General features: G+C 41.3%; 4 protein-coding genes across 8 annotated transcripts; 3 read left to right on the forward strand and 1 right to left on the reverse strand.

Moving 5' to 3' along the window:
* The first annotated feature begins 64 nt into the window (after window positions 1-64).
* Window positions 65-1,671, forward strand: LOC132204204 (triosephosphate isomerase). The gene is made up of 5 exons (XM_059632558.1): window positions 65-281; window positions 345-458; window positions 661-755; window positions 847-1,065; window positions 1,252-1,671. Exons 1-5 carry the CDS (start codon window positions 173-175, stop codon window positions 1,456-1,458), a joined length of 744 nt encoding a protein of 247 aa, XP_059488541.1. The 5' UTR covers window positions 65-172; the 3' UTR covers window positions 1,459-1,671.
* Window positions 1,672-1,944: 273 nt separating this feature from the next.
* On the forward strand, window positions 1,945-4,825 carry LOC132204609 (uncharacterized). The gene is made up of 6 exons (XM_059633230.1): window positions 1,945-2,106; window positions 2,157-2,281; window positions 2,383-2,546; window positions 4,054-4,276; window positions 4,382-4,507; window positions 4,563-4,825. The coding sequence occupies exons 1-6, from the start codon at window positions 1,983-1,985 to the stop codon at window positions 4,701-4,703; spliced, it is 903 nt and encodes a 300-aa protein (XP_059489213.1). The 5' UTR covers window positions 1,945-1,982; the 3' UTR covers window positions 4,704-4,825.
* Window position 4,826: 1 nt separating this feature from the next.
* LOC132204802 (protein RCC2 homolog) lies at window positions 4,827-7,399 on the reverse strand. The gene is made up of 8 exons (XM_059633577.1): window positions 7,120-7,399; window positions 6,865-7,054; window positions 6,633-6,809; window positions 6,444-6,529; window positions 6,279-6,393; window positions 5,741-6,091; window positions 5,509-5,687; window positions 4,827-5,281 (listed from the first exon to the last, which is right to left on the reverse strand). Exons 1-8 carry the CDS (start codon window positions 7,237-7,239, stop codon window positions 5,111-5,113), a joined length of 1,389 nt encoding a protein of 462 aa, XP_059489560.1. The 5' UTR covers window positions 7,240-7,399; the 3' UTR covers window positions 4,827-5,110.
* Window positions 7,400-7,893: 494 nt separating this feature from the next.
* Window positions 7,894-25,271, forward strand: LOC132204800 (eukaryotic translation initiation factor 4 gamma 1-like). 5 transcript variants are annotated; one of them, XM_059633572.1, is made up of 26 exons: window positions 7,894-8,263; window positions 11,750-11,950; window positions 12,013-12,062; window positions 12,748-12,849; window positions 13,079-13,153; window positions 14,151-14,247; window positions 14,302-14,687; window positions 14,935-15,355; window positions 18,912-19,216; window positions 19,423-19,603; window positions 19,783-19,913; window positions 20,097-20,192; window positions 20,250-20,552; window positions 20,614-20,924; window positions 20,992-21,163; window positions 21,219-21,463; window positions 21,710-21,994; window positions 22,051-22,133; window positions 22,196-22,392; window positions 22,608-22,860; window positions 22,921-23,042; window positions 23,097-23,189; window positions 23,243-23,395; window positions 23,452-23,530; window positions 23,593-23,742; window positions 24,114-25,271. In XM_059633572.1, the coding sequence occupies exons 1-26, from the start codon at window positions 8,107-8,109 to the stop codon at window positions 24,296-24,298; spliced, it is 4,833 nt and encodes a 1,610-aa protein (XP_059489555.1). In that variant the 5' UTR covers window positions 7,894-8,106; the 3' UTR covers window positions 24,299-25,271. The 5 variants fall into 5 exon arrangements, with proteins under 5 accessions (XP_059489555.1, XP_059489556.1, XP_059489557.1 ...); XM_059633573.1 differs by having other exon boundaries at window positions 14,151-14,241; XM_059633574.1 differs by lacking the exon at window positions 12,748-12,849.
* The last annotated feature ends 722 nt before the right edge of the window (window positions 25,272-25,993 follow it).

Raw genomic sequence — 25,993 nt, forward strand, 5'->3', positions numbered from 1 at the left:
ACAGGGGCGACTGACCTGCCACCTGGCGGCCCTGGCTTAACTAAGAGCTCCGGCCCATCCCCCATCCCTTCGGCTCGGCTCGGTTTCCGATTGTTATACCAAAAGGTCACTTTGAGGACGTTCCCGGCGCCAGCAATTCTTTCCCCGTGTTTTGCAAAAAAAAACCGCCGTAATGGGTCGCAAATTTTTCGTCGGTGGAAACTGGAAGATGAACGGCAACAAGCAGGCGATCGACGGCATCATCGCCTTCCTCAAAGCGGGCCCGATCGACCCCAATGTTGGTCAGTAATAATCAATAATCCTGCTCTTTATGTCAAAACGGCTTTTCAAATAAATTTTTGCAGAGGTCGTGGTGGGCTGTCCAGCCATCTACCTGGACTACGCGAGGCAGCAAGCTCCGGACAATGTCCAGGTTGCGGCCCAGAACGCTTACAAGGTTGCCAGCGGTGCTTTTACTGGTATGAATTTTATAATTTATTAAAATGTCACATATTATTTTTTAAATGATTTTTATATGGGTTTTTTAAAATATTATAAATTGAAGGTGTTTTAAATCATTTAAAACGTTATCTATTGTCTATCTATACAAATTATGATTTGTTTTTAAAGAAGAATATACATTTTTCTATCAAATTTTAAGTGGTGCAATTCTTGCCACAGGTGAAATCAGCCCAGCCATGATTTCTGACATTGGCCTCAAGTGGGTCATTTTGGGTCACTCTGAGCGCAGGAGCATCTTTGGAGAATCAGACGAGGTAAGTTTATGCAAAAATTATAATATGATAAAAAAATGTCAACTTCTTGCAAATTAAAAAATAATTTATCTGCAACGACTTAAATTTCCAGTTGGTGGCTGACAAAACCAAGCACGCCCTGGAGGCTGGTTTGAAGGTCATTGCTTGCATTGGAGAGACCCTGGCCGAGCGAGAGTCTGGACAGACCGAAGCTGTCGTTTTCAGGCAAACCCAGGCTATCGCTGATAAAATTACCGACTGGAGCAATGTCGTTCTTGCTTACGAACCCGTCTGGGCCATTGGCACCGGCAAAACTGCCTCTCCTCAGCAGGTATAATTGAAAAAATTCAATTATTCGGAAAAAAAAAATGATTTGTTTATGTGAAAGAAAATTTATGGCTTTAAAAACTTTGTAACTGAATATACTATTGAATTTAAACTTCAATTACAAATTTGTATATTTTAGTAGAATTCTTAAGTTTCCACATTTCTTATTTTAAAAATTTATTCCTTACAGGCTCAGGAGGTTCACGCCAAGCTGCGCGAGTGGCTCAAAGAAAAGGTGTCACCTGAGGTTTCCGAGAATTTAAGGATCATCTATGGCGGCTCTGTAACAGCAGGAAATGCCAAGGAACTCGGCCAGGAAGGAGACATTGATGGTTTCTTGGTTGGCGGTGCTTCTCTCAAGCCTGATTTTATCCAAATCATCAACGCCAAGCAGTAAAAAGCCTTGAAGGTTCCCTGCTTGCATTTTATTTCAACGGTGCGAAATTCTGAACCTATTTCTTTATATATCTGATGTTATTTAATTGCCATAGAGTTTAAATGAGCAATGTAATTGTTAACCGGCAAGGTACGGAGAGAAAAAAGTATAAACGCAGTATCTGTGGAGATTCACAATAAAATCGAGTAGCTCTCATTGTTGGAATATTGAAAATTGCTTGTTTTTCTTAAAAAAAAAATATAGGTCAAAATATAATTAAAAATTTCTTATATAAAGAAGTAGTAAATAGCAAAGGCTTGTAAACATTATTTGATCACTTTTGCAATCAAAAGTTGCTCTTGCCGCGAAATGGAAAAGTGGTTTCCAGTGTTGGCAGCAGCATTCACGCTGTGATCGGTGACATGGGCAGAGCAAGAATGCATGCATGATTTTTCCCACCATCACCCCGATCGCGCCACCCCATGCATAAAACCGTGGTTGTTCGCCAGTCTGCGCGCAGACCATCTTCACGGACGGACAAGACCATGCGAGCCTTCGTGCCGGGAACTTTGGTGCTGCTCGCCCTTTGGCTGGTGCAAAACACCCTCGCGGCGCCCGAGACCGATGAGGCGTGCGAGAGTCTCCCTGCCGAGATCCACCTCATCAAAGGTTGAACAAAATTTTTACCAATGTTTCACAAATTATAATTATTTTTGCAGAGGAATTTGATGAGCTTGGAAGGTTGCAGCGCACTTGCAATGGAGACGTGGCTGTCAATAAGTGCGAGGGGCAGTGCACCTCTCAGGTCCAGCCCAGTGTTGTCACTCCAACTGGATTCCTGAAGGTAACGTATTTTTATTTTTATTTTTAAGAAATAGCTGAAGAACCAAGAATTTGTTTTTAATTTTATTTCAAATTAATGAATTTTTATTTATTTTGGCGTAGGAGTGCTTTTGCTGCAGAGAGACCTTCATGCGAGAACGCACCCTGACCCTGACACACTGCTATGACCCTGACGGCACGCGTCTGCACGGCGAAAAAGAAACCATGGACATCAAACTGAAGGAACCCGCCGAATGCAAGTGCTTCAAGTGCGGCGAGTACTCTCGGTGATTTTGCTGATGAGAACAAAAATACGACAAGCGAAAAAAACAGGCAGCAGAGCCCTACACGTTTCTTCCTTTAATTCCTATCATTATGTGGGCCATGTGAAAATACAGAAATGAAATAAAGAATTGAAAATAACAATCATTGTATTATTTGTGAATAAACTAAAAAAGAAATTTTTCCTCAATTTAAAAATATAAAATTATGAAAATAAAAATACAAAAAATTTGTGAAATTTGTGATATAATTAATAGATGAGATTGGCATATAAAAGGAGCCTATAATAATTTCCGTTTGAAAGGCTCATTCAAGAATATGGGTAGATCGTTTAAAAAAATGTAGAATTTACTATACTTTTTTTTTTTTAACATTTTACACAAAATTCAAGTTTGAAGTTCTAAATAATTTAATTATTGTTAATATACATACACTTTTTTTGTCGTAATTTCTTTAAATTTCTACATTAATACATAACAAAATAAGTTATTCAAATGGAACAAATACTATCAAATAAAATGGTAATGGAAAAATATCCACAAGCGTTGGAAAAGAAAAGAGAAAAATAGTTACAAGTGAATTTGAAGTACTTTCGACAGATTGCAAAAAAGTATTAGAGAAATTGAGTAATTCCATTGAGATGTGATTGATTGCATGTATTTGAGGTCAATAATCGCGGGTGTCTAAAAGGGTTACCCTTCTCCCCCAGAGGCGCGTACTGCCACCCCAATGCATGCTGCGCCGCACAGCAGGGAGAGAGGATTTCACAGCGCCAAAATCAAGGCGAGAGCAACAGCGAACAAGGCACGCAAAAATATAGCACGCATTTCAAAATGCAAATATAGCACTCATGACTAGTTTAATTTAATTAAAAAAAAAAAGAATTGTGGGCAATCCAAAAGTGTGACCTTGCATGAAGCACGAAGCTGTGACTATAAATTAATAAGATTGGTGACTTTTGCCATTTATGGTCTAACAATAAGAAATTCACTCTGGAAGTTTTCGATTATTAAACTAGATAATGGTTCTCTGTTAATTCAATGGTTTACTAACATAAAAAAAATGCAATTTTCTAACGATAAAACTTGACAATGTATCTGAAAGCCTTTTTAAATTTTGTTAGCAATAATATTAAAAGTTATTTCTAACAATAAGAGTCGGAAGTCTGAGGAGTCAATAGAACCTCATAAAAACTCAGGCTTTTTGACATCACCTTTAAAATTTCTTAAAATATAGGAAGTTGAAATTATTATTTTTTTTTCATGAGCAGTTAGTGTTGAAAATTGGGAAAAAATAAATCAAAAAGTTCTAGTCAGCCTTTCATTATATCGATTTGTAAAAATTTCTCTCTATTTACAAAAATGATTTGAATCAAATGGATTTAGCCAAGACCAATTACCCTTTTGTTGTATGGCAAAAAAGTAAAGGGAAAAATCATCAATCTGAGCAAGAGATTGGTAAACCGCACTGGCTGCGGGGTTGACAAATAGGGGTGGGGTGACGCATTTAAAGGGTCGTGGCGCGGCCGCAGCAGCAGAGACGCTCTGATTGTCGCTCCGAGATGAGCACTGGCTGGCTGCAGGCGCTGCTCTCGGTGGCCGTCGGCCTGCTGGCGGTGGCCGCTGCAGACGAGTGCTCGGTCACGCCCGTCATCCACGTGCTGCAGTACCCGGGCTGCGTCCCCAAACCCATCCCCAGCTTTGCCTGCACCGGCAGATGTACCAGCTACCTTCAGGTAACGACTGGTATGGTAGGGTATTCATTTTCCATTCGATTCATTCACATTTCAAAATTGTTACAAAGATAAAAGATTTCATGATTTTTTTCTTTTTGGGCAAAGGTTTCTGGGTCTAAGATTTGGCAAATGGAACGGTCATGCATGTGCTGCCAGGAAAGTGGCGAGAGGGAGGCCAGTGTGACCCTCTTCTGTCCCAAAGCAAAGCCCGGAGAACGAAAATTCAGAAAGGTTAGTAAATTTTTGGCCAAAATCGATGTTTTTTAATTGTTTGAATTACTTCAAGGTGGTAACAAAAGCTCCCCTGGAGTGCATGTGCCGCCCGTGCACTGGGGTGGAGGAGAGCGCCGTCATACCCCAGGAAATTGCTGCTTATGGAGACCAAGGACATCTGACGGCCCACTTTATCAGAAGCAACCAACTCTAAAAACCGTTTTTCGATTCTGCTCGGCTGCTGTGCAAAATTGCGTTGAAATAAATTGAGGGTGTAATATTATTCGTATATAACAAACGATTTTCTTATTTTCTTTGAATCAAAATTCCCAATATATCCGATTTAATTCAGGCGTCACCTGCGTTGTTTTTTATTTGTTACCTTAACAAACTACTGCTACCCATAAGTGTTGTTATCAATATTATGTTTAAAAAAATAAAATTGAGAGGTATTGAGTCTACGTTACTTTGATGGCTCCTCCGATGTCAGATCCAGAGTTAAGTAATTGACCAGCCTTACATTTCCAAACCTTAAGTAGTAACTCTCGTGGTTGTCATCAAAAATGGGCAAATTTAGAGATGCGTAAATTAATAAATAAGGAGGAATGCGCAGCGGCTTGTTTAGATGTTGTAGACAGGCAGATCGGCCAGATTAGCCTTATCTTGCTCAGACTCGTCCCTGCAGATCATCAGGGTGTGCCCCATGCCCATTTCGATTGCGTGCACATGAATACCATCCATCAACTTCACTTCCGTCGGGTTTGCAGATGACTTTTTTGTCTCTCCAAGTCCCTGAAAACCAAAAGATAAATGGTAAAAAATCTACCAATCCTTATTAAAAAATATATTTATTTTCTTATTTTTAAGAAATTTCACACGACTTGTTCAATTTAAGAAGCATAAAAAATTAGCAGAAAAATGTCAAATTGAAATAAATTGATCTGTTTGAATTTAAATGTGTCGTTTATCCATTTATAATTTGTATAATAAACACTTTTATTCAGAAATATCCTATTTACCAGTTCACCATAGGTGGGGGAGCATCCCCAGCCTATGACAGACTCATCAGCGGCCACCATGACACTTGTCACGGAGCAGCCAATGCTCCTAACGTCCCATCCACAGAGATCCTGCACTGGTTTGGGATACATGTTGGCCTCCCCTGTGCGTTTGGTCATGCCCCATGAGAAAACATTTCCTGCAAATTGAACGGTTGAGAAAAAAAATCTATGAGACAACTTCTTTTGGTACCATTTTCAGCCAGAGCCAGACTGTATGTGGACCCAGCAAATACTTTCTTAATGCCTCGGGTCTGTGTGTCGAAATACTTGATTCTCCTGGGCACCATTTCGTCTTTGGTTTCGGCATGTCCAAGGCGGCCGTAGCCACCGAAGCCCCAGGAGAACACTCTCCCCTTGGAGTCGACAGCCACTGTGTGGTTGACACCACAGGCCACATCCTGAATGTCAACGTCATCCACAGGAGTGCTGTGGTTGTCCCGACCCTGCTTTTCGATGTACATTAGAATGCGTTTCGGCTTTGTCTCGTTATTGAAGCCCAGTTTGGTGCTTGTGATGAAGTACTTTCCATCGGTATTGTGACCTAGTTTAAATAATTCAATCATTAAACAGGTTTTTAGTTATTAATTAACTTTATAAAAAAGATTTTAAAATAATTTTAATAGTGGCAATGCCATGTATTTTAATTTAAAAAATCCTCCCTAAAATAATTTATTCCTTCCTCTTTATATGAAAGTAACTTTTAAAGTAATAGATTTTTTATACCATACCTAACTGGCCATATTCAGGCAGTCCAAAAGTGAACAAAACTCCACGGCAATCAAGGATAGCAGAGAACTCTGCGCCACAAGAAACCTTCACAATTGGCGCTCCCTGATGTTTGATCTGTGGTTCTTTCACATTATAAAGTGATACAAAATGTTAACAAATTGCACCTTTGTTGCAGTCAAAACAGGGTTTGTATTGCCAACCCCACACTGGCCACATTTGTTATCTCCGGCACTGTATACTTCGCCTCGATCTTAAATGGAACAAATTTTTAAATCAACAAAATTTTAAATTTTATTTAATTATTATGAAAATCTAATGAAATTTTAACAACATTTCTATGTAATATTGTTTACCAGTGAGGAACAAAGTGTGATGTCTGCCACAAGCAGCTCCAACAATTTTTTCACCCTTGAGACTCTCCACTAACGTTGGAATGTCTCGTCTTTCCTCATCACCCAAACCAAGTTGCCCTTTAACATTCCTTCCAAAAGTGAAGCACTTTCCATCCTCAGTGACAATAACATTATGTCCTGCAATCGAAAATAATCATTTTCTCGATATTAATTGAATTTAGAGACAATTTACCTGAGCAACCTCCAGAGGTGGCGACCCGAACGCGGACATCCTTCAGTGGGCCGAAGATATGAGGGCTCCAGAGCGTGCGCCCCTGAGGCACTGCAGGGGCGGCCTGCTTGCTGTCGCGTTTGCCGACCATGTCCCAGTTGAACTGACCGCAGACAACAAGCGTGCCAGCGTGTTCAGGACCCTGCACCAGCTGGAAAATGCAGAAGTTTCGAATTTGAAAAGTAGCGCAGGTTCAATGGACGAAGTCGAGCATACCGGCTTAGCGTCTCCGCTGCTGTCGGCGGCATCAGGCTCCTTTTTTTCCTCCTCCTCGAGCTGCGGCTTTTTGGCCTCACTGCCGTCCAGCTCCTCGTCGGCCTTGCGTTTCTCGCTCATTTTCTGCGCCGGTTGCCGAAAATTCGTCCGGGGACGTCAGTCACAGATCCGCAAACGGTGTACGCAGTAAATCTGCAAAGCTTCGCTTTTTGGTTTTTATGTCTGCTGATGGGAAAATTTGCGGAAGATGCGATGCGTCAACCAAAATCACAGAAAACGACGCTGACAACGACATCTGTGAGCCCGCCAAAAAACGAAATTGATTACCAACATTGAATTAAAAATAACTGTTTTAATGATCTTTAATTCCTAGATGACGATTTCAGAATTATTAACCGTGGAATTTATGAAAATAAATTTTCTTAACGGAAAGATAAGATTAAGTATGTGATTACACTTAATTTAAATAGGGAAAAATGGGAAATGATATTATTTTTTAAAGTAAATTCTTTAACTGTTAAAAACCGGTCAATTAAAAAAATAATTGAAAATATTTTCGATCTTTCGAATTCCGCTAATCCTTTTAAAAGCATTTTCAATTTTTTTATGAATATGAATATGAAGAAAATGTATTACTTACATTTTAAAATGTTGCATCAATCTGCTCAAAATCTAGAGATTATTTCAGAAAAATAAAACACCGGTATCATTGTTGTAAAAAAATCGTCTCGCGGTCGCTGCTCCTCCGAGAGAGCGTGAACCGCCGTCGGTGTGGCAACGCTGTGTTTCTGGCATGTATTTATCTGCGGCCGACATGAATGGTCTAATTCAAGCGGGCGAACAGTGAGATCGGTCGGAAAATCGCGGTTTATCTCGGCCATCGGCAGTGTTCGAGGCTGGACGAGTGTCCGGAAGGGTGCAGCGAGAATGGCAGGAGGCGCAGACGGGCGCAGTTTTCAATGAGAGCGTGAACAAGAGCCAAGTGTCATGAGTCTCCAGAAGGGCAAACACCCTAGTGCAGGACAGATTCAGCAGCCCCAGCAGCGGCCGCCGTACCCTTCGTCTGCCTACGCGGCGCCCCCGCCGACTGGCTACCCCCAGTATATTCTTACCGGCCGGACGCCGCAGGATCCATCCAGAGTCGGTAAGCAAAGCCATAAATTCAAATGCTCCACCCCAGCAAGCTCTCGTTTTCGGACGCCGGACGTCCGCCGGAGGGCCTCTGCCCTGACTTCCGGATACGTCCTCTCACCACGCTTTCCGAAAAGGACGTCGTTGCATTTCCGCAATCTTAATTTTCATCTCAAATATCAATGAATGCTTTTAAAACCACGCTTTATGTAAGTTCCGAGATGCTTCGGGAAATTTGAGACAAATTTGCAATCTTTCTCGAAGGAAAGTCAAGTTGAAATTGAAAATCAGGGCTGATGTTTTGATTGTTTGCGGTGGTGTTTTCATCACAATGGCGCTGACGAGCGAACTGAAGTAGAGTCTGTCGTCCCCATTTCGCAACCGGACGATTTCTAAAGTCTAAAGACGTGCCAGGGTCCTGGAATTTTCCAACTCTCGTAATCTCCCCTCGGGTCTCTTTGAAATCTTTGAATGCATTATAATCAAATCAAATATAAATAAATGCCAAAAAATTCAAACTTATCCTTTGAAACCAACAGGTGGAAAAATGAAAGAAAATTTGCAAGGCGGATTTTTAAATTTGATTATCAAACTTTTCATTCTTAAAGAAATTTTTTATTTTGTAATATATCAGAACACTGGGTGACCTTTTGTCATTTCGGCACAAGCTGAGCAGTGACCTTGCCAAAACTAGGTCACTTCAAATAAGAAACTTGATCGCTCAAACGTGATCTTCAGGGTACATATTATTTCTAGAAATTTTGCACTTGGCCCATCTTTGGGATTCATGAGGTATTTTTTAGTTCCTTGGGAAGGGTGCTTAATACAAAATGAGAGCTCAGAGAGCATAAATGTTAGTTCTATTTTTAAGGGGGTAGAGCAATTTGTTTATTATGTTTTAAACTCAACATGCAAAATTTAAAAATAATTAAATAATATGTAAAAATTGTCAACTTAAGAGCAAATGATAAAATTTTCGTTAGGAATTTTCTTTTAAAAAATTGGTTTCTTTTGTGTTCGACGAAAATGGTTTTTAATTAAAAACAAAAAAAGAAACGTTTTTTGTGACTTTTTGCTCTTATAGTTGATTCAAAGGAATCTCCACTTTCGCTTGCTTATCTTCAAGAGATATCATTCTATTTTTGCCTAACGTCATTTTTCTCGTGATCATTTCAACTTTTAGCTGATTATAAAATGACAGAGAGTGTGCGATTTAAACGGTCTTTTAATTAAATCAAAGGAAATAAAATTAATTTACTATGATTTACTAAGAAAAGTCTATGACTTTCAATCTTGGATTATTATTTTCTGATCATGTGCAATCAATTTGCAAACATTTTACAGTGTGGTTTCGAGGTCCAAGACTGCTAAGAATTCAAATCATATATTTTTTCACACAAAATTTATAATATTCTGAAATTAAGCCTCATTCTTTGTTGATATTTGATAAAAAATAATTAAATTTTTGCAATATTGAGATAAAATGTAAATTTTATGAGCCAAAGTTAAGCTTGATTGTTTAAAAATCAAAATTACTTGATTTTTCTTTTCATCGTGCCAAATGTTTTAAAAAAACTTTACGAAATGAAATAATATTTTAAAAAATGACATTTAATTTCACATTTTTTTTTTCATACAGTGTAGTGTTTTTTTTTTCATTTGTTTGTGATAATAGTGAGCAAGCAAGTTCCTCATGGAAATTCATGCAGACGGATATTTAACACAACTTTTTAGTCAAAATTTTGATTACTTCTTGAAAGAGTTGGAATATCATTCCTGAACTTTGGTAAAAAAAATCTAATATCGGCTTGATTGTTTAATTAAACTTAATCATCAGGGCTGTATCTTGGAATTTGCACTCAGCTCATCTTTGGGACTCATGAGGCATTTTTTGAGTTCCTTGAGAAGAGTGCCAAATAAAATGAGAGCTGCATTTATAAATGTTAGCTCCATTATTTAATGGAGCGATTCGTTTATGGATATAAACTCCCAACATTCAAAATATAAATGTTAATTATAAAAAAGTTATTTTCAAATTCTCGTAAAAGTTCATTACCAAATTTACTCAATAGGTTATCAAACTAGTTCTTAATGAGTTCTTTAATGAAAAATTGTTAAATGCCACAGCAATTATATTTCAAAGAATGTGAGTTAAATTCTGTACCTTATTTCTATTTAAAAACTGCAATCTCAGGGTAGAAAATGTAAGCGAGTGATTCCAAAATAACGTTACTTTTGTCTTGCTCTTGTGCTTCAAATTATGGAATTAGCCCATGTGACAGGGGGAGAAATACTTCAACCAATGTAAAGCCACGTTCAAACTTCAAACCAACAAAAGAGACCACAGTGAGCATCCTGTTTATCACATTGGGAGATAAATCTATAATTGGACAACTCGGTGCTACTAATCCATAGTTCTCTCCGTTGTTTAAAAAAATTAATTATGATAACTATACAGAAATCAGCTATGTTCCTTAAAAAATGCTGTGAATTTTCCAAATAATTGATTTAGATATTATTTAATTAAAAATACTCTGGATTGGCGAAAGTTATCTCTTACAACGGCAACAGTTTAATCTGTGGGAAAAAAATTGGCGTGAACTTGGAGGCGGCACAGTTGGTGGGGCGGCAGCTAGATGTCGCGGGGGTCGGGGTCGTTGATCTGTCTGCCACCACATGCACCCCCGTCGCACCGCTCCCTCATGCAGCAGCCCCTGATCGCGCGAGTCAGGCGAATAGCCACAGATCGATGACAACACAAGCTGCATCTGCAGCACGCCCATCCGACTTTCGCCGCCCCCGGCCGCCTCCGAGGCCGCCCCTCGCACGCCACGGCCCCCACATGGTGCAGCACCGGTTCGCGAGTGGCGCCAAACCCCCGCCGGGGGGCTGCCTCATGCCCGGGGGGCCGCCAAGGGCCCATCAGGTGGCTGCCCTCGCCGCCCCCTTCTTGCACAGTGAGTCACCCCCAAAACGCCAATTAAAGCTACAATCCTCTCATATGTCATGGCAATTATTATAAAATTATATTTCAATTTGTCAACTAGAAATACATTCAAAATTAATAATTAAAATTTGTGTCCAAAGTGAATGATTCGACGTGCTTTATATGTTCAAAAATGTTTAAAAAAATTAACATTTATACTAATTTTAATTCATTTTTATTAAAAAAATTTGCGAATCACTTTGATGCAAGTGACTGACGCAGATTTTTATTATCACCATTCCCGCAGTAAATAATGGCAGCCATTTTATCCCAGCACTCTGTTGTGCTGCATTCATTGAGATGAACACCTGCCTAGTTTGAAGAAAAGTAAACTGATCAATAAAAAATCAATTTACAAAATCCGTAAGATTTAAATTGTTAAAAAGGGACTCTCCATTAAAACCCCCTCATAACCTGCTATCACATCTGTTGTATTTACAGGGTCAATGACTTAGTTGTTTAGCAAATAAAATCCTGATTTAGTGATTTTCAATGTTTTTTTCTGTTTGACAGGAGCAGACACGGCGTACGGAGGTCCAGGCGGCCACCAGGTGTACGCAGCTGCCGGGCAGAATGTGCAGTCCAACTCGGCCAACATGCGGGCCCAGATGCAGCAGCCGAACCCGTCGTCGACCCCGCCAAGTCAACAGCAGAGCCAGCAAATGGGCGATCTGAGCAAAGGCCCGCACGGCATGCAGCAACAGTCGTTGGCAGGTCAGTTTTTGAAATTTTTCTGTGTTGAAAAAAACTATTTCAATTTTTATGGTGCGTTGCAGGGAACAGTTTCCAGTACATTCAGCAGCACAGAGGAGGTCAGCAGTCTCAGGTGAGTCACCTTTAATTCTCATTGCTAACAGCCGCTTGGTGTTGAGAAGCCACTCCGCAAACTCAGGCTTTTTGCAAGGAAACATTAAAAATCTCTCAAACAGACTGATGAATTATAACTGGGTTTGAACTCAAACCCTGAAAGGGAATTTTTTTGGAAGATTTTTAAATTTTCCTTGCATAAAAGTTTGACTCAGAAAAGCTCGACTGACTATGCTGAGAACCACTCACTCAGATTTGGCTGTTTGCTTTCTTGATCCGTGATCGTGTGGTGATTTCTCTATCTGTGTGTGGTGTAAATAAGCGCAGATCAATTAATTAACTTGTTATTAAGATTAATCAGTGTTCCAATTTGGGTCTTGCTGATTGGGTGCTTTGTTCTGGGAGCTGGACTCTTAACTCCATCATTCCAATCTCAACGCACATTTAAATCTGAATTTTTAAAAAAGTTGTTAATTTACAAACCTAAGGGTATTTATCTGTACATGGGGGAATTAAAGTCAATAATCGCACATTTGAATCCAGCAACTCTAACAGTCACTTTGTGTAATTATTTGTAAAACAAAAAGTTAGTTAATTTAGGTCTGTGCAGAATTTGAAAATTTCTGCACTGGACCACACGAGTTTTTCCAACCTTCGACGTGAGGAAAGAAACCAACCAAAAATGTTGTGTAACTATTTTTCAGTACATGGCGCGCAACCCAATTAACCAAAGGATGCAACAACCAAACCATAGGCCCGTGGCTCCTAACACTATGTCACAAACTCAGCTTGGATATTCCCCTCAGGTTAGCCTCCTGTCTCTATCTCTATCTCACAAACACCCAACACGTACACACACACTTGCCTCTCATGCAGTGCCCAGGTGCTGGTTAATTTTTATTTCAATTTTTCCAAATATTTCAAACTGGTGGTGTGCTTTTTGTTGCCTATTAATACATTTCACCCCGCTTTGTTTTCATTAATCGTCCGCTTAAAACGCCTCGGACTTATCAAAAGGTTTTCCTTCTGTTACAGATGCATCAAACAATGTACGCGATGAATCCCGGCATGGCCGCAAACCAGGCCACAATTATTCCTAATATTTATCAGGTAAGCTGCGCACAAAATATCGTAATAAATTTTATCAGCTGTTCAAAACGGATGTTCCTCCTCAAATAGTCCCAATCTAAACTTTATTGCCCACACCGGAACTATTTATTACTGCTAAGTGGCAAGTGGAGTTCAAGGGCGCAAGCCTAGCTGCTGTCGGAAGCAGAGCAAAGACCCACTGACTTTGTACGAAGCAACGGATTCGCCATTCTTTGCGGTGCACCTGCGATGCCGCTTTGGCTGGTGCTCTCGTTACGTCAGCAGCATCTGATGGATGCACGCACGCACGTACTCTCTCCCTCCCTCGACCGTTTCCCCTCACCTGGCTGACTGTGTGCTTTTTGAGCAGCAGTCGTGGCAATCACGAACTAACTTTCGTCATATGGCCCTTGCCGTTGAATAGAGTTTGCCCCAAAGTCGAAAGCCGCGGCCCTCGTGGGCCTCCAGAACGTCATGTACGAAAACTGGGACCCCAATTACCCGCCCCAAATGGTGAGTGTTTCCCTTTTTAACACGCCTTGCTTCCTGCCAGTAGGACATTTTTGTTTGAGCAGCTGATTGAGACAAAATTCCTAAAAATTTGGCACTTCAAAATTTAAATGATTTCGCTTAAAAATTGTAAATTTATCTATACTTTTGTTGTTAATCAAGTTTCTAGTAATTTATTTTTAAATTTAATATTTTTTTTTCTAATTTTGTAGGGTTGGATTACAAACATATTATCTATTTTGGAATCATGTCTCAAATATTTTAATCCCAAGACTGAAACTATCGAAAACTAAAATTGTGTCACTGGAGAACAGAGTTTTTTGCAATCTCTTTTATTGATATTGAATGTTCATCGGTGATTGGTACCGTGTGAACGGCATGGTGACGTGGGATTCGAACAAGGAAGACTGGAGCAGCCAAAAAACTGCTCTCTTGAGGCGCCTGCCTTCACTTGACTTTCATTTGCGTGAACGCTAAATTATCTCACACCCGTCTTTTTGTGTTGTAGTATGCACCACGAGGGGCGGCTCCCTATTACCCCGGCCAGCCAGCGGTCTATCCGCAATTTTTTGCCGTGCAGTACCCAGGAGGCCAACAGAGTACAGGTGCCCTTTCACTTTTTGACCTCTTTTAGTAACGTTTTTTACTTAAAATTGCAGCCATGATTTACAATGGACAAGGAGTGCCGATGATGCGAAATGCCTTGAGTCAGCCCCAAGCCTCCCAGCACATGATGGCCGCCCCTGCGGCGCCAGCGCCGACACCACCCCATCAGCAACAGCAGCAACAACAACAACAACAGCAGCAGCAGCAGCAACAACAACAGCAACAACAACAAATGGCAACTGCCCAGATGCCAAGTGTCCCCATGCAGCAGCCGCCCCCGCCGCAGAGCTCAAGCTCTGGCAGGAGGAAGAATGCGATCAAAATTATCGACCCTAACTCTGGAAAAGACGTGCTCGAGGAAATGCTCGAGAGTAGTCACAGCAACACGGCCACGCCGCCCAGGTCGGGCGACTCGAGTGCCAGGCAAACTCCTCAACCGGTAAGTTATCTATGCAAAAGTTAATTTCCAGCTGTTTACAAAAGATAAACTATAATTTTCAGCTTTGGAAATGGGAAAGGCTCAGTCAAGTAATGTTATTAGAGTATTTTAAAACAAATTAAATCTTAACATAGGAAGCGTTTCATAATTATCACGTTGACTTATCTTTTTTTCTTTTAATACTGTAATTTAAAACTGTGTAAGCATTTACAAAAAATTATTTAAAATCTTTCATTTTTAATTGCAGAGTCAAGTGGAACACAATGTTGCTGCTGAGTTTGCTGCCAAAGTGGCAATCGCTGCTGGTGAAATTCGTAGGCAGGAAGACTCTGCGGCAGCAGTGGTACCTTCCGCGCCCCAAATATCCGAGCCGCCTCCCCGAGTGCCGAGCGTTGGTCCCACGAACGGACCCGTTCCCCCTGAAGACTCGAAACCGAAATCGAAGACTAAGGTGTGGGTAAAAGAGACGCCGAAAGAGAGTCCCACACCCGCAATTGAGACTGCTGAGGTGGAGGTTCCAAAGGAGGAACCGGCCGCACCTGCTCCCGCGTGGGGCTCTAAACCTCAGAGACTTCCAAAGCAGCAGCAGCAACCAGTGCAGGAGCCGCCCCCTGCTGTGGTGGAGCAGCAGCCAGAGACGCCTGCTGGTCAGACGGAAGCAGCTGAAGGTCAGCCGAAATTTTAAATCATATAATTTATTTTTTATTCTTTGAGATGGTTATCTGGCAAGCATGCCAAATTTAATGCAAAGCCAAATTTGTAAATTAAATTTTTTTGACCAGTTATTACAAACTTTTTGCCACTAAACAAAAACTAGTTTAAATAGCAACTTGAAACATAATCTTTGTGGCATTTTTGCAATTGGCCCATTTTTGGGACTCATGAGGTATTTTTTGAGTTCCTTGGGAAGGGTGCTAAAGCAAATGAGAACTGGAAGCAGCATAGATGTTAGCTCTATTTGCAAGGGGTAGAGCAATTTGTTTATGTTTTTAAACTCTCAACATCCGATTCCTAATTTTTAATATGAGGAAAATAATTTTATAAAAAGTGCATCAAATTTGTAGAAAAGACTATCAAATATAAAAAAAATGATATTAAATTTTGGAGAAAAAATGCTGTAACAAAACAAAATTCAAATCATGTGCAATCATGTGTTGAAAATTGCTTTACACTGTCCGATGTATACTCTTTTGTAAGACAGGTTATGACCGAATTTGCTTAATTATTAAAAAGCAGACTGTGTAAATGAGCGACCTGCGCCTTTAAACCGCGCGACACACTGACTGAATGACGGACGAACTGGCTGGCTGGCTCTCAGCCTGTAAGAAGGCCGTGCCATTCTTTCTTTCTCTCGCTCGGCGGCTGTGCAAAGTCAGTCTGCTCGCTCAAGTGCACGTGGCACCGCTGCGACTTGCGGTCGCTGCCCGTTTCTCTGGCCAAAACACCCTCCCCAAAAGAACAACTGAAGGGTGAGTCAGGCACGCCGAATGCAAAGGACGAATCCATTTGCAGGCGCGATTCGGATTTTCCGCATCTCAAGGTCATTCGGGTAATTCCGTCGCTAAGGCCGCACTAACGGCAGACACTACATGTCGCCTGAACAGAGCCCGGAAGTTTTCCGCTCGTTTTTCCGGACGTTCAAAATGTCACATTTTTTCACGTCTTTTTTTTATTTTTTAATAGAAATTGCTCAAATAGGGTGCGAGCCGCGTTTGACTTATGCTAATCAGAGGTCGCGATCGCGATGACACTTCGGTTTTCTCGTCGTCGACCACTTGGAACAGCTGTGATCGGAAAGCGATCTTTCCCGCTGAACGGGTCACCGTCCTAGATTTGTCCGTCGTTTGGTTGTGACGTCACGCCACTCGCCTGGTAACAATCGGACACATTTCGCTGTAACACTTTCACTCGCAGGTCGACCCTTGCCTTGCACCTGCGGTTCGTACCTACCGCGCTGATTTCTTTCCACTTCAAAATTTTTTCATTTAATTTAGTACGTGGTTATGTCAGAATCGACTAGAAGCGTCGAGTAATTATTATTGAAGAAATTCGGTCAATATGCAATATTGTGTCGATTAATTGCATTAATGCGTTCAGAGCCGCGAGGTCTAGTTGTAGAAAGTAAAAACTTCTTGCTCTCGTTTTGTGAAGGCGTGGTCGTTGCTGTTGCTAATTTACCCACCGATCAGAAAAATTATATAACTCGAGTTGCATTTTTTCGCTCTTATTACGGAGTTGGCTGGTGTGGGCAGGCGACGCCCAGCCCAGAGAGGAAAAACTTGCAACCGCGGGTGGACCGGTTTGTTTTTTGCACCCGACTGGTTCTTTTTGCTTTTCACGCACGACCTTCGACGCATAGTGCATACAATTTTATAAAAGTTTGTTTCACTCTCGGGAAAAAATGGAATGAAAAATATCTTGAATTTATTTAATTAACTTTGGTTTTGCACTGAATCGAAATATTTGCCTGCTAAATTTAATAAGAAAGTCGTCTGTAAATTTATTGTTTAAAATAACTAAAAACCAAAACGCATATGATTGAATTTTGAACTCGAAAAAAGTGAAACATGAAAAAATAGAACAAAAAAGTACCAAGATATTTCTCAATGATCAAAAACTGGGCCAAACTTCTTGACAAAGTAAATCACTAATGAAACTGAGATCGTTTGAAATTTAAAATCTGTGGTGCGGGCGGCGTTTGCGAGAGGGCGTCCGTCTGTGCCTCTGGGGCCGCCGCCAGAGGCGACGGCAGAGCAGCAAGAGCGCCGGCAGCGGTGCTCTCGCGTAGTCGTGGAAAAAGTAGTGTCGAGGGTCGGAATGTGGAGTCGGCGGCCGAAACACTAAGAGGCCATGGACAAGGCCTCGGGCGGCGGGCGCCGCCGCGGAGGCCCCGGAAGCGGCGGCGCCGGCCGCAGAAACTCGACCAAGGGTGAGTGGCCGCCCCCGTTCGCCGCCCCCTAATCCGCTTAGCCACGTCTGTGTACGCAGAGAGGAAAACGTGGTCCTTCATTGATCTTTGCCCGCGGCCATTTACTCTCTGTCTGCACTGCAAAAGTCGACGACTGACCTCTGACCACAGAATTGCGCTTTAAAGTTCAATCAGGCTCTAATTGCAATTTATTTGTCGCTCAAGGATTGCTGAAATAAGTTTTGAAACTTATGCGTTTTTCCCAAAGAATTTTCTGTCTTGGAATTTTCATCTCGAGTCATGGTGCCTGCATAACTTCCTTAAACATGACGTCACTTTTGTTTGTTTAATTTTTGCTCTCTCTTCCCTTTGACATGTCACTGATTATTATTGTCCACTGAAAAGAAAATATATCTGGAAAGTAGCACATAAATTCTATAAAAGTCTCATTGCTAATTTAGTTGTTTTCTAAGGTTGGTATTTATTTGTAAAAATGTTCTTATATCAGTCATAAATTTTGAAATTATTTTTTTATTCAATTAGTGATTGGTTCTAAAAGATTGGAACATTAGAAACCTTACACGACAAAGAAATTAAAAATTTAATCTCTTAATAAAATGTGACAAGATGGAAAAATTTTCAAATCTAAATTATGTAATTTGTGAAATTTGTATCTGCTCCAATTAACGTGCAAGAAGAGCTAATGGACCGGAAAATTCTGTCTTCGATTGGAAGCCTTGGATGAAAATATGCGATCGATCGGTTTGCGTGCATTTGTCTGTGTTGATTCAATTAGCGGATCGATCCGCGGTGTGCCGTTTCGCCGCGGCTCCCCCACACCGGTCGGCCTGACTGGCTACTCTCCTCCGTCTTTCGATTTGTTCTTGTTGGCTATTTTTAGAAAAGCCGTGGATGCGTGGCTATTCTGGATACCAAACCGCGCCGCGCGCGCGAGTGAGAGAATCTTTACACCTCTCACGTCTAATGTATAATTGTGGCACCGACCCCGAACCCGCCCGCCAGCTCCAAACCGAGACATTCCATTGTCTCCAGATGGAACGGAAGTTGGATTAATTTTCTCGGTTTGGAGACGCTTGCCTAGTAGGGGGTTGGAATATCACAAACACATGCAAAAAGAAATAATTAACTTTGATCTTACAAAGTGTTAGAGATTTTTTGGAAGAAAAAAATTGACGTGAAAAACTTCAATGATAATATGAAATAAATAATAAATAGTTTTTCTCCACTTTTCCAAATCTTTTGAAAATTTTGAAACGTTTCTTGATAATTGAATTTTTTTATTATTATTCTTTTAGGGCGAAATCAGTGGCGCCAACCTGCTCGAAAGCCTTCACAGAAAGAAGCAAGCAGCAAAGAGGCACCGCCGGCGCAGACCTCGACGCAGCAGCCCGAGACTCCAGTGCAGCCTCCGCTGCCAAAGGAGCCTCCACCTGTGGAGGAACCGCCGCCGCCACCGCCTCCAGAGCCCGTGGTCGCCCCTAAAGCACCCTCTCCATCGCCGCCAAAAGAAGTCAGAGAGCCCTCGCCGCCGCAGTTGTCAAGTAACGCAAAGACTGCACCAGCCGCCCCCACCAATATCGACCTGCCTCCTGCACTACAGGTTAGTAATCAGAATTTTAATTGACTCAATTTTTAGAGTCAATTTTTTTCAGTTCTTACTTAGTGATGAAAACTTTTATTTTGCCAAACTAGAGTTTCTGAAATTTTGTGATCTTTTTAATAAATATCTGAAAGTTTTAAACCTCTTTTGAATTAATTTTTTTTTACCTTGTTGTGTATTTTGCTAAAACTTCTCTTCTTGCACAGGAGGAGATTAAAATGGTGACCATTGAAGATAAATTGGTGGCAGCTAAAAATGAAGAGAACTCCAGAAGCTCCGTCGTAGCAGACGCCGTCGTTGCCCCTTCTGCAGGTTCTGGCTCAAATACTCCTACTGTGATTGAGCAGCAGCTTCCCGATTTGACGACTAAAATAGTTTATAGTGAAGGTGAGAATCATGCAACCCTTCTGCTAGTCATCCTTTACAAATGATGATAACCTTTGTTAGCCAAACTAGAGTTTCTGAATATTTGTGATCTCAACCAATTAACTATCTGAAGTTTTTTAATCTTATCAGAACTTAATTGCTTGAAAAGGAAGTTCTTAGGAAAATTAATTTATTTCCAGATCAATGGAGTCCTTTTAATAAAGAAGGAAAGAAAAGGTATGATAGAGACTTCCTGATGCAACTACAGTTCGACACGCAGTCCCTCAAAAGGCCAGAAGACCTGCCCAAGCTTGACGTTGTTGTGGACAAGGTACGATAATATCTGTCAAATTTGATTTTTACTTAAAAGACTTCAAGGATGATACCTATTTCCATTTGCCAAACTAGAGTTTCTGATTTGCAGTGATTTATTAGGAAGCTGAATAAATTAAATTTATCAATGAAACACTTTTATTTAATGTGAGGATATCTTGTCTAAAATTTCTATCTGCAGAATCGACCTGTTTCTTCGCGACCTGTGGGTAATTTGAACAGAACTGATGCTGGCTCACTGTTGATGCCAAATTTCATGAATCAAACTCCTAGAGGGGTGAGTTTCCTCCATTTTATGCTACGCGTATTTCTAAATTTTTTTATGTTTTCCTAGTCATTACTCCGTAAGAGTAGTCAACAGGGCAAACCCAAGCCCACCAAAGTGATTCTAAATCTATCGCTCAATGAAGATGTCAAACTGAATGAAACCGAAAATGCATGGAAGCCAACAGTGCTTGGCCAGAAGCCGCAGGGCGACAATGGCGAAGCTGATAATGAAGAGCTTTTCAAGAAGTTCCGCAGCATCCTCAACAAGCTCACCCCGCAAAAGTTTGACCTGCTGGTCGAGCAGGTTAAGAAAATGGAAATTAACACGAGGGAGAGGTTGAAGGGCGTTATTGATCTAGTGTTTGACAAGGTCAGTTATAATTTAAAATAATGCCTGTAGAATTTAAAGCATGTTTTTATTTTCTTTGAAGGCTGTTGACGAGCCTGGTTTTTGCGAGACGTATGCCAAGTTGTGCCAAACTCTGTCCCGACTGAGCGTGCAGACGGGCAAGAGCGACCCCAAAGGAAAGGGCGAGGAGGTTGCCAACTTCAAGAAGGAGTTGCTGCAGAGGTGTCAAGAGGAGTTCCAGAAGGAGAAGCAGCGCAATTTCAAGTTCGCCGAGCAGAGGGAAGACTTGCTCAAGAACATAGCCAATGCTGAGGCTGACAAGAGAAAAGAACTTGAAATGCAGCTTGAGGAAGAGGACAGGCGGATGAGGAAAAAATATGTTGGTGTCAATAGGTGAGAAGGCGGATAATTATAAAATGTCATCAATCCCATTTTTTATGAAAAAAAAAAAAAATTATAGATTCATTGGCGAGCTTTACAAGATTCATATGCTGACTGGCGCCATTATGATGCAGTGCATTTGCAAACTGCTAGAGAGCCACAACGAAGAATCTTTAGAGTGCCTTTGCAAACTCCTCACAACCATTGGCCAAGACCTGGAAACAAGGATTGAAAAGAATGCAAAGGCTTTGGTAGAAATATTTCAATTTCAATTTGATGTGGTTTTAATTGTACTTTGGATTGAAGGACTTGGAAGCTCAAATCAAGGTGATGAAGTCGATCGTCAAGGGCAGGCAGACGTCTTCGCGCATCAGATTCATGCTGCAAGATGTGATTGACTTGCGTGACGACAACTGGAAGCCGAGACGGTCTGACCAGGCGCCCAAGACCATGGATGCCATTGCCAAGGAGGCTGAGCAAGAGCAGATGGCCATCAACCTCAATACGCAAACGCCAATGCGAGGAGGAAAGGATGACCGCGATCGAGACAGGTTAGTACAAAGACGTAATTTGAAACTTGTGGAAATAAATTCACACATTTCTTAACTTGGCAAAAAATTAAAGGAAGGGAAAATAAATGTAAAAAAATTCTATGGTGTATTCATTAGATACAAGTCTCACCACTTTTTTCCACTTCCTGCATAAGAATGAATTTCCCACAATCAAAATTATAAATCATGCCAATGATGAAAATTTTGGAGAAACATGAAATTATAAGCCTTAACATTTATTACCAGATCTGGCAAGAGGGGTCGTGGCGGCATGTCTGACGACGGCTGGCAAGTGAGCGGGGGTGGTCGAATGACATCCTCTTTGACGAGGGCACCTATTGACTCAAACAAGTTGAAGCAGATCAAGCCGCAAGAGGACCACGCTCTTGGTTCTCTCGGTTCGCGGGCGCAGTTCACTAACTGGGGCAAGGGCAGCAGCAGCTCCAGCTCCAAGAAGCCAGAACCAGCAGTGCCTCAGACAGCCAACAAGTACACCCTGCTCTCACAGCAAGACTTAGACAAACCGCCTTTGTGAGTTTGTGTATTTATAATGGAAAAATGAAAACTAATATGAAAATAATTTGCAGGATGAATGTGGGAGGTTCTCACGGGCAAGACTCTAAGGTCAGAAAATCACGGGATATTTTGATTGGCAAAAATAGTTCCTCAGGTAATCTTGAGTTGACCTAAATCCCCACAAAGTTATGTTTACAATTCAATTTTGTTTCACAGAAGGTTCAATGTCGAACCGACACAGCCGTTCCAATTCAAGGGAAGGCTCGCTGCAGCGCCAGGCCGAGCTTTCCAGCGCTTCTCAGGTCAAGAGCAAACCCCCAGTTAAGGAAGAACCTCTGATCATGAGCATGGAAGAGGTTGAGAAGAAGGCAAAGCTCTTGCTTGATGAGTACTTGAATAGTGAAAATAAAGAGGTAAATCAAAATCAAAATTTTGCTGAAGCACTGAGTTCAAAGACAGTTCTTGCTTTCGGAAGCTTTTCTGCAATAATCAGTGCCAAAGAAATTGTGTGGCCGAAGCCTGGCAAATTTCATTAAACTATTTGCCTTCAAAATGGCTACGTACAAATCGCTATTTTAAATTGTATTTCCAAAGAATTGCTTGGGACTATCATGAATTTTATTCACAGGAGCTCATCCTCTGCATAACGGAGGAGGTGAACAGCACACAGTACAAGCTGATGCTGGACCAGTGGATAATTTTAGTGCTCGAGTGGTCGGCAATCAAGCGGAAGAAAATGTTAGACGCTGTATTGCATCTCTACAAATCGGATGTCTTCACAACCACTGTCCTCAAAGAGAGTCTTGATGAAGCCCTTGGTCTTGTCCCCGACTTTATCATAGACATACCTAAAATTTATACCTACTTAGCTGAAGTTTTTGGTGCGTTCTTCCTAATCTATTCAATCTGGGTCAAAAAAACTAATTTGCCATTGTTTTCAGTTCCACTCATTGCTTGTGAAGCTGTGACCTTCAAGATACTCTGCGAGTCGTTAGCATCTTGTGATAAAGACGGCGCCAGCAAAATGTTGGTCGAGTGCCTGCACCTTCTTCAAAAGGACGTGGTCAGTTTATTTCTAGAAGTGTTTATTTCAAAAATTGAATTTCAAATTTACCAGGGACCGGCTTGGATTCAACTACGGTGGCGGAATAGCAAAATCAACTTGGCAAACCTTATTTCTACGGATGTTGACGTATTCCTGGCAAAAAATGTAAGATTTAAAAGGGATTGTCTTATATATTTATTTTCACATTCCTTCCCCAGCAACTGACCTACTTATCAGACACCAGCAAGGAGTGCAGTGTGCCCCCTGCGCCTGCCAAGGAGGTCGAGATTATGACTGCCCAAGAAATGCATGACCGCCTTGTGAATCTGATGGGCTCTATGGGCTTTGATGAAGTGACCAAATACATAGATGTGAGTTGACGCCACACTATCTCCAATTAACTTTTATTTTAATCCAAATTTTGCAGGTTAATGTGGGAAATGCAATTAAGACTCCTAAGTATATCCGTGCCTTGATGACGACAATTTGTGAGGTTTCAGTCCCAAGTGAGTCTCAATCAAACGAAAATTGAATTTTTAAATTGAAAATTTTGTTATTTGATTTGCAGACAAGCAAGGTGATGTGCACAAGTTGAACGAGGACACTTTTAACAAGTTCAACAAGCTTATCTGCCTGTACGTGGACAACTCGCCTAAACTTGAGTCTCAGGCACTGTTTGCCATTCAGGCATTTGTTACAAGACTGCAGCATCCGCCAAGTGAGTTCAAATGCTTTTTAATTTCATGTGTGGTGCATGATTAACTGAGTCGCTCTTCGAATTTGTGCCATTTAACTAATTCATGCATTTTGAAAGTGTTCTTGGGCAAAACGAAAATGCTGATTTTTATATCTAGTCAAAGTTTAACAAGAGTCAAAAGTCATTTTGAGTGTTGGATTTTGTTAATGATTCACGAGTTTTTTGAACTAACAATCAATCCAAAATGATGATTCTTCAAAAAGTGTCCATATTCCATCACATGATGGCACAAATTCTGCTCAACAGGTCTGAGAGGATCCAAATCACACAAATATTTTTTCCATAGACCATTCATTTTCTAACGATTTTTTGTTTTTTATTCCTGATTGCAGGCCTGCTTCGGTCGATCCTGACGCACCTATTGGAGGAGTCGGTTCTCTCGAAGGATGCGATCCGCGCGTGGATCAAGAATGACGATCCGGCCGAGCAGGAGGGGCGTGGCGTCGCCCTCAAGTCGATACACCAGTTCATCACGTGGCTCGAGGAACCCGAGGACTCTGGTGACGAAGGCTCTTGAGCCTCTTCTTTGTGTTAACACATCGATAGTCAAGAAGCGAGGGGCTCTCCTTCCCTTTTTTTACCTCATCCTTTACCTAACTTCTAACCCTGACCCACATATTGTTATTATATCTCAAGTGCCTCCCTCGAAAGAGGCACCCTTTTTATTTTTAATTTTGAAAACTGTTGCGGATTCCCGGGTCGATTTTCTCTCTCTGGAAAGCCGGCCAAATATTTATGACAATTTATGCTCCTTGATCCTCCTTTTCCACCTGCCCCGCCCGCGAACACCCCTCCATAGTGTTTCTCACCGAGAAAGCAGAGCTGAGTCATGAGGCAGACGCATCCCTCGAGATAGTGTGTCTAATTAATATTGCCACTGTGATATTTTCCACTGTCGGATTTTCGGCCCCAAGTGTCTGATTGGTGAATAATTGAGCAGGGGACTGGACAACATAGTTTTTTTTCTCCGTCTCGTTCTTAAGTTGGTTAAAACTAGGACTCGAGTGTTGGATATTTGTAAGACGTCCGGTCTTTCTCTCGGCGGACGAGCTGCTACGCTGTTTTTGTAAGATCTTGATTTTTATAAAACCGATGTAGAGCAAAAGGCTCGCGAGATTTTGTATCTTGGAACAGCTTCCCCATGTCGGGGCTGATGACGCAGCCCGACCGACCGGTCACCCCCCTTGATTCATATCTCCTCCTCCACCACCAAACCCACGAGATCATTTGTTTAAATATGATTATGTCGTAACGAGTATGATTATTATAATTACTTTATTTAACAAACTGATGGAGAATGAAAATGTGTAAAGGTAATTAAACAAAAAAACATTGCCTTCCATCATCAAGATGGAGGGAACCAGTGAAATAAATTATGAACACAAACGCTACTTTTGCTTTCAAAATGACGTTGATCGTATATGCAAATATTCATCTGAAAGCTCAAAAATAAAAACAAAAAACCAAGAAAAAAATATACTATAAAACAATTTTTTCATTTTAAAACCAAACTTCATTCTATTGAACCATAAATAGGATTTTTTTTTAAATGTGTCATCGGTTATCATGGTAGTGTTCGTAAACTCACTGAAACACTTTTATTGAAATCTAACCCCAATTTAAATGGAATAAACGTGAAGCTAGTAATACAAATAATTTTGAAAAGCAAGCGGCTTCCAAGTGTCAAAAGACCTGCGGGGGGAAAAACACGGACATCGCGCGCGGTAAAGCAGCTAAAGTGCTCTCGTTCGCGGCGCGAAATCTGCACGGCTGCTCACCGCGCATGAAAAAATTGGCCTACCAGACGATGGTGAAACCGCTCTTGTTCTACGGCACCCCCGCGTGGCACCCTTCCAACGATATCAACATCAAGAAATTCAAAAAAGAGCCCTCAGGTTTGTGTAAGGGCGGCACTTCCCTGACGCGGCCGAACACGGGTTGCTGTCGGTGCAGCAGCAGCTTAAGTTTAATGACTTGATGTTTTTCAAGAAATGCACCGCAGTGGCGAGACTGACATGGACGCAAAGGCGAGAATCACCACCAGTGATGAGAAATAGTGGTGAGCTCGGTCGACAAAGTTTTTCTTTTCGAATTGCAAGTCGGTGGAATTCCCTTTCCCTGCCAAGTGCGTTAAAAAATTGTACAGTTTCTCAGTTTAAAATTGCATGTAAAGAAGAAGTGACTGTTGTTTAAAATTTTTCCCTTTTCGGCT

Source organism: Neocloeon triangulifer, unplaced genomic scaffold (assembly GCF_031216515.1).
Source record: "Neocloeon triangulifer isolate White Clay Creek 2 clone unplaced genomic scaffold, ASM3121651v1 ptg000022l, whole genome shotgun sequence".
NCBI classification, from domain to species: Eukaryota; Metazoa; Arthropoda; class Insecta; order Ephemeroptera; family Baetidae; genus Neocloeon; species Neocloeon triangulifer.

Bases quoted from the DNA above. Each gene is read 5' to 3' on its own strand.
- LOC132204204 (XM_059632558.1), top strand. From the start codon at position 173: ATGGGTCGCAAATTTTTCGTCGGTGGAAACTGGAAGATGAACGGCAAC. The intron at 459-660 runs GTATGAATTTTA...TTCTTGCCACAG, and splicing joins TGCCAGCGGTGCTTTTACTG to GTGAAATCAGCCCAGCCATG. The intron at 756-846 runs GTAAGTTTATGC...TTAAATTTCCAG, and splicing joins TCTTTGGAGAATCAGACGAG to TTGGTGGCTGACAAAACCAA.
- LOC132204609 (XM_059633230.1), top strand. From the start codon at position 1,983: ATGCGAGCCTTCGTGCCGGGAACTTTGGTGCTGCTCGCCCTTTGGCTG. The intron at 2,547-4,053 runs GTGATTTTGCTG...ACGCATTTAAAG, and splicing joins AAGTGCGGCGAGTACTCTCG to GGTCGTGGCGCGGCCGCAGC. The intron at 4,277-4,381 runs GTAACGACTGGT...TTTTGGGCAAAG, and splicing joins GATGTACCAGCTACCTTCAG to GTTTCTGGGTCTAAGATTTG.
- LOC132204802 (XM_059633577.1), bottom strand. From the start codon at position 7,239: ATGAGCGAGAAACGCAAGGCCGACGAGGAGCTGGACGGCAGTGAGGCC. The intron at 7,055-7,119 runs GTATGCTCGACT...TGCATTTTCCAG, and splicing joins GCAGCGGAGACGCTAAGCCG to CTGGTGCAGGGTCCTGAACA. The intron at 6,092-6,278 runs GTATGGTATAAA...TATTTAAACTAG, and splicing joins GCCTGAATATGGCCAGTTAG to GTCACAATACCGATGGAAAG.
- LOC132204800 (XM_059633572.1), top strand. From the start codon at position 8,107: ATGAGTCTCCAGAAGGGCAAACACCCTAGTGCAGGACAGATTCAGCAG. The intron at 14,688-14,934 runs GTAAGTTATCTA...TTTTAATTGCAG, and splicing joins CCAGGCAAACTCCTCAACCG to AGTCAAGTGGAACACAATGT. The intron at 23,531-23,592 runs GTGAGTCTCAAT...TTTGATTTGCAG, and splicing joins TTGTGAGGTTTCAGTCCCAA to ACAAGCAAGGTGATGTGCAC.